Below are 10,470 nucleotides of genomic sequence, written 5' to 3'. Positions count from 1 at the left end.
GTAACCAAAAATGATGGACAATCTTGGAGGAGATGACAAGTGATGCTACCGCTATGTAAGCGAACTCCAAACTAACAACCGGCTAGGGTCTGGAACCAACTTCCAAGAGAAGTGGTGCAGGCTCCTACCCTGGGGGTTTTTAAGAGGAGGTTAGATGAACACCTTGCTGGGGTCGTTTGACCCCAGTACTCTTTCCTGCCATGGCAGGGGGTCGGACTAGATGATCTACTCAGGTCCCTTCCGACCCTAGAAACTATGAAACTATGAAGCTGTATGCAGTCACAGACATTAAACAATGGTGGTTATTTGTTGCAGACAAATGAAAAAAGACCCTTTTAACAGGCTCCCAGCATGTATTCCTTTTTCTTTGCAAGCATCTTAAGTGCCACTTTGAAGGATTTATTGGGATCGAGCTCATTTAGATACTCTGATCAATGGTGCAGGAGCTAAAGAGGTGAGATTTTCTTATTTGATTGATCTGCTTAACTTTGATCCTTATTGGATTTGCTTATAAAATAAATGTACATATTACTTTTATGTTAAACACAATCCTGTTTAAAGCCAGAAAAATAACCAAAATTAAATTTGCTGGTACCCAGTCACTCATTAAAATGAAAAGTATGGTATTTCCTTTCTATTAATCCTTTAAACATAACACATTCTACATAGTTTTTAGTTTGTTTCATTTCTCAGGCCATACATTATCTTTCTTTAAAAAGTGCTATTAATATTCTTTGTTTGAAACTTGTAGGTATGTTGGAATAAATGCTGTGTAGTATTTTAATATTTTAGAAGTGATTGACACTTCCAATAAGAATTTTTGCTGTTGTAGCTAACAATTTAGGTGAAAAGTCAGAGAAATTGGCCAAACAGGAAGAAGAATTCTTAGACGATATTTATGTCACAGTTGCAACTGTGAACAAGGGCTGAAATGGTCATTCCTGCTATTCTTTTTGTACACTCAAATTTTCTAATTATTCTTGTGTAGCAAAATCAGAATGTGATGGTTAGAAATTATAAGTGTGTTGTGGTTTGTTTGTTTTTTTTTAAATAAAAACTGAATAGTATGAAGTGGTGGTTCAACTTTAATGGTTAGAAAGTGGAACAGAAGTGGACAAGCTGGCTTTTGAGAGTTATACAAGGGAGATGGAGAAAGTGCCAGTGAAATGGATGCATGTGCTAGACGGAGTATTTTTAGATGTTGTGCCTGGCGTGGCAGTTTCTAGGTGATGGGGGAGCCTAGGACAGGATCTAGGTATTCTTCCTCAGCTTGCACCTACTTCTGTAGAGCCCAGAAGTAGGCAGGGCAGGTCTAGAAAAATGAATGTATATGTTTCAGGAACTTGGATGAACTGACTCTAGGAGATTCACAGGGGAGGATTTGTGGCTTTTGTTGCACAGTTTTCTTTTCAAAGAGTCCTATTGTGAAACTAACCTGGTAAGGTGGAAGTAAACATGAAGTGGTGCAGGGGGAAGTGTTTAGAAAACAGATTGTCAAACTGGGTCTAGTTGGAAGAGGCAGGGAATAGAAATTCTGGTTTTAAAGGCTCATTTTGGGAACCATTGAGTGGTCAAGCAAAGCTGTGTTGTGTGTGATTTTTCTAGCCAATCTAGAACTAGATCAGATGCTGCAGCATAGACCAGTAAGTGCGTCTGTGAAACTTGTCCAACAGAAATTTCTCTTCCTTCCGCTCAGAGGCAGAATATATTGCCTTTCCCAGCTTGTACAGCACAGATGCCTTGTCCTAGGTAAGGCTTTTAGATGTTGAGGCCCTGATCCGGCTTCAGTGAACTCCATGTAGGAATCCATGGAACACCTTTCTTTTGCACAAAGTCTACCTATGCTAATTTTATTATGTATTTGGTAGCTAAAATAGACTAATTATAAAGCTAATAGAACTAATCAGAAAATTTTCGAAAGTTCAACACTTTGATGTGTGAGAGAAATTATTATTAATAGACTAACACAAGGAATTAGGCAGTTAACTTTTATACTGTTCAGATTTTAACTTGGTGTTTTGCAACCTGTCAACTTCTCTTGTAGTTTCCATTGATGTCATTCTTAATTTTTCTTAAAAACAAGTAAACAAACAAAATCCCATAAAACCTGCTGCTCTGTTGTTGCTACAGAATGATTGCCAAGTTCCAGTTTACAGATGACTATTTATTCAGTAGAATGCCTTCCACCACTGCTGCTGCTGTCTGCGGGTGAGGTAAGCTCAGAGCTGCTCCAGTTGGCCTGTGTGGGGGCTGAGCTCTGCCCAAGGCAACAGCAAGCGTGGAAGGGGACATGCTTCTGAGCAGGGAAGGGAAAGGTGGAAATTCTTACCTGGTTTGGGGACTAAAAAATGTCCCTGGCTAATGCTGCCTGTCCATCCTTGGGAGGAGGCTCGGAGTGGGGGATGTAGCCACCCATCGCATCAGTTGCTGCTCCAGTATCCACTTTGTAAAATCCTGGTTTCATTTCTGGAGAAGTTGGTCATTTCGAGTTGTCTGGGCTGGATGGAATATGTTCTAGAGTAGTGAAGGAATTGGCTAAGGAAATTTCAGAATTTTGGCTATCATCTTTTGAGAACCTATGGAGGGTTGAGTGGGGTCCCAGATGACTGAAAAAGGGGCAACTCCAGTGTCCATCTTTAAGAAAGGGAAGAATGAGAGTCTGAGGAATTGTAGACCAGTTAGTCTGACCTGGAAAGATTATGGATCAGGCCATCAAGGAGTGTATTTCTAAACACCTGGAGGAGAACAACGTGTTCAGGAGCAGCTAAAATGTAAGTGCAAGATCAAATTGCAAAAGCAAGTCATGTCTGATTAACTTGATTTCCTTCTCAGCAGAATGCCAGCCTCTGTGGACAGCAGTGGATGTGATGCATCTTGACTTTAGCAGGCCTTTTGATCCATCTTCCATGATGTTCTCATTACAAAACTAAAGAAATATAGGTCAGATTAAAGTACTGTAAGGTGGATACATAATGGTTTGGATCATCATGCTTAATGAACAGTCATCAATTGTTCAATTTCTGCTTTGTAGAAGACATCAAGAGGGGTTCCTCAAGGGTCTGTCCTGGGCCCAGTGTTGGATTGAGTGTACAATTAGCAAATTTGCAGATGTCTCAAAATTGGGTGGATTTGCAGGTGCTCTGGAGTGTAGGGCTAGGATTCAGAATGATCTTGATTAAATCATAGAAATTGTCCAAAATCAATCAAATTGAATTAATTAAGGGCAAGCGTGAAGTCCTGCACTTAGGATGGAAAAATCTCTTGTACAAATAGACTGGGGAATGTATGGCAAGGCTGCACTACTTCAAAAAGGGACCTGGGGTTATAAAGTGTCAGAAGTTGAATATCTTCCAATAGTATACACTTTTTTTTACAATAAAAGGCCAACAGCAAAATAGGCAGTATTAACAAGAGTGGTGCTTCCAAATCAAGGAAATGATTCTCCTGCTCTGTTCTGCACTGTTGAGGCTTCACCTGGAGCACTTCAAGAAGGATGTGGACAAATCAGTAAGATTCCAGCAGAGAGCAACAAAAGTATTTAATAGAGGTCTGGGAAGCATGATTTATGAGTCATGCTGAAAGGACTAGGGTTGTGCGGGCTGCAGAAGAAAAGACTGATGGGGGATTTGATAACAGTGTTTAAATACCCTATGAGCATTTATCAAGAGGATGGAGGCAGTCTATTCACTGTGGTTGCAGGGAACAGGACAAGGAGCATTGATTGGTTAATGGGTGGATAAACATTTGAACAGGCTATTCAGAGAGACTGTGGGATTTCTATGCTGGAAATTTTTAAGGGCAGGTTAGACAAGTACACAATCATAGAAAGTAAGTGTTGGAAGGGTCCTTAGGAGGCCATCTAATTCAACCCTCTGCTCAAAGCAGGATCCCCACCCCCTGCACTCCCCAACTAGATTATACCAGCCTAGGCTTTGTCTAGCCAGATCCAAAAAACTCAAAGGATGGAGATTCCACCACCTCTCTGGGTAACCTGTTCCAGTGCTTTACTAATCTCCTAGTAGGAAAATCTTTCATCTGATCTACTATTAAATCCCCTCTCAGTCTTCTTGTCTTCAGAATAAACAAGCCTAGTTCCCTCAGCCTCTCCTCATACATCGTGTGCCCCAGCCCCCTAACTATTTCTGTTGCCTTCCACTGGACTTTGTCCACATCCTTTCTGTAGTGGGGTGCCCAAAATTGGACACAGTACTCCAGATGTGGCCTCACCAGTGCCAAATAGAGGGAAAGAATCACTTCCTTCCATCTGCTGGCAATACTCCTCCTACTAATGCAGCCCAGTATGCTGATAGTCTTGTTCATAACAAGAGCACACTGTTGGCTCATATTCAGCTGCTTGTTCACTGTAACCCTCAGGTCCTTTTCTGCAGAGCTGCTACTTAGCCAGTGGGTCCCCAGTCTCTATTGGCACGTGGGATTATTCCATCCTTAGTGCAGGACTTGGCACTTGGCCTTAGTGAACTCTCTGAATTTGGTTTGGTCCAATCCTCCAATTTGTCTAGGTCTCTCTGAATCCTAGCCCTACCCTCCAGCATACTTACTATTTCCCCCAGCTTGGTATCATCTGCAAGCTTGCTGAGGGTGCAGTCTATGGCTTCGTAGTTTTTAGGGTGTGGAAGGGACCTTACAGATCATGGGGTCCAGCCCCCTGCACTTGGACAGGAAAGACTGCCCGGGATCAGATTACCTCAGCAAGATGGGTATCAAGATGCTTTTTGAAGATTGCCAGGGTGGGTGACTGTACTACCTCTGGGGGGAGCCTGTTCCAAAACCTTGGTACTCGAATTGTAAAGAAGTTTTTACTTGCATCTAGTCTGAAGCAATCTTCAATCAGTTTGTGCCCATCTTCCAGGCCACTGATGAACATATTGAAGAAAACTGACCCCAGGACCAACCCCTGGGGCACTCCACTTCATACTGACTGCCAGCTAGGCACCGAGCCATTGATTACTACCCTTTGAACCCAACGATCCTGCCAGTTTTCTGTCCACCTTACAGTCCATTCATCCAGCCTGTACTTCCTTAACTTGCTTGTGGGGATGATACTGTCTCCCACAACAAAAGCCTTGTTAAAGTCAAGGTATATCATGTCCACTGCTCTTCCCACATCCACAGAGCCAGTCATCTCATGGTAGATGGCAAGCAGTTTGGTCAGACATGACTTGCCCTTGGTGGGCCCATACTGACTGTTCCTAATCACCACTTTCTCCTCCAGCTGCTTGGAAATGGATTCCTTGAGGATCTGCTCCATGATTTTTCCAGGAACTGAGTTGAGGCTAACTGATCTGTAGTTCCCTGGATCTTCCTCCTTCCCTTTCTTAAAGATGAGTACTTTATTTGCCCTTTTCCAGTCATCTGGCAACTCTCCTGACTGCCACGAGTTTTCAAAGATGCTAACCAGTGGCTCTCAATCGCATCGGCCCCCCTCAGGTGCATTCCATCTGGCTGCATGGACTTGTACACATCCAGCTTTTCTAAATAGTTCCTAACCTATTATTTTGCCACTGGGGGCTGCTCACCTCCTCCCCAAACTGTGCTGCCAGGTGCAGTAGTCTGGGAGCTGACCTTGCCTGTGAAGACAGAAGTGAAAAAAAGATTGAGTACTTCAGCCTTTTATGTATCATCTGTCATTAGGTTGCCTCTCTCATTCAGTTAGGGACCCATACTTTCCCTGATCTTTCTCTTATTGCTGACATACTTGTAGAAACCCTTCTTGTTATCCTTCATGTCCCTTACTAGCTGCAACTCCAGTTGTGCTTTGGCCTTCCTGATTTCATCTCTGCATACTGAGGCAATACTCTTATACTCCTCTATAGTTGTTGACTGGGTACTTGACTGGGATGGTTTAATCAGGAATGATCTCGTCTTGAGCAGGGGTCTCCTGTGGTCCTTTTCAGCCCTACTTTTTATGACACTATAAAGTACCTTTATATATATATATATTTTTTTAGATGAGAACAGAGATAATTTTAAGTTTTAATTTGGATTCTTGTCACTTTTGGTTATATGATCTAGAAAGATGTTGCTGAAAATCTTTTCTTTTCTCTCCTTTGTAGTACAACATAATGAACACAGATTTGTTTACCTGCAGTATAAGCCTAGTTTTTCTCTTTTTAGTCAAGACAGGTAGGTTGACCAGTGTTTCTCTGTTTTGTTTTTTATGCATACAAGTAAAAGTAACTTGGTTCTGAATTTTTACCCAAATGTCACATGAATTTTTACTCTATGCCACAAATGTCTGGCTGTGAGCTGGGGCTGGAGCCTTGCCCCATACTGCATCGTCCTCAGATATAAGGCGATGAACCTTTTCCCCACGAGAAATGTGTGGCGGGGAAAAATCTCATCGTGGATTTGAGTAAATATGGTATTTGTTTTACAGATTTAAGTGATACAGGCAAGTCTACATGTACGTTAATGTGCTGTTGCTACGGTGTATTAAGTTTAATACCTCTGATATGTAGTACTACTTAAATGCACAGTAGCAACAGTGCATGGTCTTTTTGTGATGCGTAATGTGGAGTAGACTAATTCTACTGCATATTAGTGCATTAGCATGGTTTTTAATGTAATGCTGTAATACTCAGTAGATTTAGTCTACTGTGCATTAAGCATCTCATAGACAGGCCCACAGAGTGGTGCTAAGAAGAATTCTGTTTTTAGGGCATTCCAATATTCTCATTACAAAGCTGTTTTACTTTTTGATCTTTTATTTCTCTTAAATTTAAGGCAATTAGATTCTATACATGGAAAATTATAACATTTATAATTTTCCATATATAGAATGTAGTTATGGAGGTTCATCTTAAATTCAAAGTTGTCTTGGATTTGGGTACATACAGTAGTTGCAGGAACAGTTTTGGGTTTTGATATGGAAGGTGATGTCTTTTAATTAAATTTTAATACCTATGTATAAAATAGACATCAGGATAGGATTTTAGATTGTTATTCAAACTGTGATTCCTGTGTGTAAAATTTCCCCCAAAAGTTGTTTAGTATCATTATAGTGTACCTTCTATTTTGTGCATGCATACCTGGAATTGTTCATCCTGAAAAATGATGCTGAAAACCTGTTTCATACTCACTTGTTTTTTGTCTCTGTTTTTTAGAGGAATGCCAAATATATGACTCAAGTGATGAACTGCTTAACCAAAGTTCAGTATTTGTACTGACAGGGCAGCCTCTTGCTACTGATTGTTTATTGGGTAATGTATTGAAACTTCAGCAGCTGAAAAAGAACCTGACTTGGTACAGAAGTGGAGAAAAAATGCCTGTGACTAAAAATAAACATTCCAGAGTACATCAGGAAGGGAATGTCCTTTGGTTTATGCCTGCAACTTTAGAAGACTCTGGATCCTATGAATGTATTGTACAGTAAGGGATTGTTTTAATTTGTTTTGGTTCTTTAGTTTTCTGCACTGTTGTGGAAATTAGCTCAAAATAATTTAAAATATTTTCTGATAGTAATGTAGAATTACTTTGTAGTTTTCTCTTCACAAGCACTTTTATAGAGTATATTATACACCATGTGTATATTATGCTTTTAGTGTTGATTTTGATGAGGCTGTAGCCTGTTATATTTATCTTAAGGGGCAATACAACAGGATTAAGGCTGGTTGGAAAATGGTAAGTATTGGTTATGGAAACTTTTGAACTAAAGGAAAAATTTGGTTTAGTTTGAACTTATTTACAAATTATTAACTTTTTTCCTATTTTTATACAATTATTTCAAATGAATTCAATGAAATTAAAGCATTTGGTGGTGGGGGAGTTGATGATACTTTTTTTTTAAAAATTGTTTTGAATCATTTAGTAAAAAATCATAACTAACATTGGAAAGATGTTAAATGAAAAGCATTCTTCACTGAAAAAACTTTCAGAGGAATAATTTTCAGTGTACCTCAGCTGTGATATGAGATTTTGGTTGGAGTAGATCTAACAGGGAATCCAGTGCAACAGGGGCCTACTGACAGTTTATACAAATATACATTCATTCACTTGAGTGGCACCATGAAAAACAATTCCAGCTGAAGATGGATCTGTCCATGTTGGTTCTTTTGATGGTGGGGTGGATGTGTGGAAGGGGGGACTCCTATCCCAAATCTCAGAATTACAGACTTGCGCCCATGCTGTCATTCTTCAAAGTGACGTAGAGAGACATATCAGCTGTGTAAGTCTGAAGTAAAGTAGAAAGCAGGATAGCTTTGCACCTTTTATAAACTAACCAAAGTATGTATGTGCATATAGAGCACATGCTTTCATGAGCTAAAGCTCAGTTCATCAGAGATCTATATAAGTCCATATATATTCATATATGTACCAGGGATGGATCCAGGATTTGGCAAAGATGGGCACAGGAGCAGTCACTCATGCTGCAGGGGTGGCTGCACCCTCCCCCACCACTCCCAGCCTCCTCTCCCAGCCCATTGGTGAGGGCATTCCATGCTGCCTGTGGCTCTGGGGCCTTTTTAAAGTCCCCAAAGCATGTAAGAATCCCTCCCCACCTTCCTCTCCATGCCCCTGCCCTCCTCTTCTCCTCCTCCCCTGCTGGCTGCTGTTTTTCCCTGCTGTTCCAGGGGGAGGGGGAAGCTTCAAAGCCTCTCCTGCCTGCTCCAGCCAAGCTGTTTGGGGGCTGGGCTCAGCTGGAAATAGCAAAAGTGGTAGTGGCAGTGGGCAGAGGGGTTTGCCCTGCCTGCACCTGCCCTTGGGGGACTGTGCTATGGGCACATTCAAGCTTATTAACTCATGCTGAGTGTCCTCTGAGCACCTCAAAGTTGCACCACTTCAGGGGAGGTTTAACTGTGGGCTGTACTACCTAGCTTGTGTTAGGGTAACTTCAGTCCATTCCACAGAGATAAAATGAGCAATATGCAGCCCTCAAGTATCCAAGGATGCACTGCTCCCAACTTCCCTTCCCCACCTCCTCCTCCCACCCAGAACAAGGATAGAGCTCAGGTGTCCTGGCTCTTGGCCATGCCCTGCTCATGAGCACTCTTGTGGCAAGTCAGCCGTGAAGGTAAGAAACAGTATTGACCCTGAACATGGAAGTGCTCAAAGCATGTTTTAACTTTAAGACTGCTTAACATTCTACAGATTTAATATGGTTTAAGTTCCATGCTGCCATTGTGTGTGTTCATACACACACACTGATTTGTCTTCTGAGCAGATCAGCTGCACCTCAGGATATGGCTCTTAATTTTTTCATAAGCACAAGTAACATTTTGTGCCATATCGTACATGACCACATCCTTTCTGTTTTAGTTGGTCTAGGAATGTATTATGGACATGACTGTCAGGAAAATGCCAGTGGAGGGATTATTTTTGTTTCGGGGCTCTCATGTACTGAAGCGGAATGGTTTTTCTTCTGGATGGAGCTACATTCCCAGCTTTCCAGTCTGATCTCAGAGCTTCCCTGGAAGTTACCAAGGAGAGCTAGCTATCTAGAAGAAAAGAATATAAAGTTGAAATATATTACAACTAATCTAGCTACTTTATTTTCATTGTAGGAATGTAACGAGCTGCAACAAAATATATTTAAATATAAACGTTTTCAAAACTGCTAATGGTTTGTGTTACAATAAGAAATTTTCCTATACTCAATATATACTAAAGTCATCAACTACAAGCATTGTGTGTCCTGATTTCTACTACTTCAGAGATAAAAATATTTGGCCTGTGCACTGGTTTAAGGTATAAGATCTTGTGGTGTCTACTCTGTTTATGTTGGGTAATGTTTAGATGAATAAGAGGGGGGCTAGATCATATAACTTTTATTTTCTGTAAACAGGCTTATGATTCTCAGAGTTTTAAGATTGCTGCTGAAAATGTTTTAATATGGTGTGAACATATTCAATGTAAAAGGATCTTCTGTCCAGTCTCCCAGTAGTGCCATTTAAGTAGCAAATTTGACTTCTGTTCTAAAATGCAAACAAGTCCATAACACTAGAAAATCAGAAATGTGAGGGAACTTACGCCATGGTAAAAATATTATAGTATACTATAGATGGGTGTGACTAGTTTACCTGCTTATGCAACACATGGGAAATGGAATACTGTTGTTCTGAAAGTGATTTCGGCTCCCCCTCCCTATTGAATAAAACAGGTGGCCTTAAATACTTTTTACATAATAGTGCACCCGTTCTTGAACATGGTAGTCTGAGGCATAGCTATAATTCAGCGTGATTTGAGGGTACCCGCAAAAGCACTACTTTTAGTCACAGCCCTCATCCTATAGCATGCTCTTGGTGAATGCCTGTGGTTTGGCAGAGCTTATTGAAGTTTAAAACCAAGATACCTACTGATAACTCAGGCTACGTGTAGTGTATAATCAGGGAAACAGCACCTTTGTAAGGTTCATATTGAACCTTACAAATGAAATGTTCTTGCTCCATTTAAGGCGAGGAATATTTGAGGTTCAGTTTTCTTTCTTATATATTTTTTTTTTTTTATACAGCA

At 40.8% G+C, this 10,470-nt stretch overlaps 1 protein-coding gene across 5 annotated transcripts in view; it reads left to right on the top strand.

Moving 5' to 3' along the window:
* IL1RL2 (interleukin 1 receptor like 2) overlaps positions 1-10,470 on the top strand; it is a 41,415-nt gene that overhangs the window by 6,472 nt on the left and 24,473 nt on the right. The window contains exons 2-5 of one of the 5 annotated variants that reach the window (XM_019525321.1): positions 375-454; positions 6,075-6,144; positions 7,125-7,389; positions 9,522-9,705. In XM_019525321.1, the coding sequence (XP_019380866.1) occupies positions 6,084-6,144; positions 7,125-7,389; positions 9,522-9,705 (510 nt within the window). In that variant the 5' untranslated portion in view covers positions 375-454; positions 6,075-6,083. Of the gene's footprint in view, positions 1-315; positions 455-2,460; positions 2,941-6,074; positions 6,145-7,124; positions 7,390-9,521; positions 9,706-10,470 lie in introns of those variants that run through there. The other 4 variants (XM_019525320.1, XM_019525319.1, XM_019525322.1 and 1 more) reach the window with 4 other exon arrangements.

This window comes from Gavialis gangeticus, unplaced genomic scaffold (assembly GCF_001723915.1).
Source record: "Gavialis gangeticus isolate Ggan-Ray unplaced genomic scaffold, GavGan_comp1, whole genome shotgun sequence".
NCBI classification, from domain to species: Eukaryota; Metazoa; Chordata; order Crocodylia; family Gavialidae; genus Gavialis; species Gavialis gangeticus.
The sequence above is the reverse complement of the archived record's forward strand: the minus strand, read 5'-3'. Positions and strand labels throughout refer to the sequence as shown.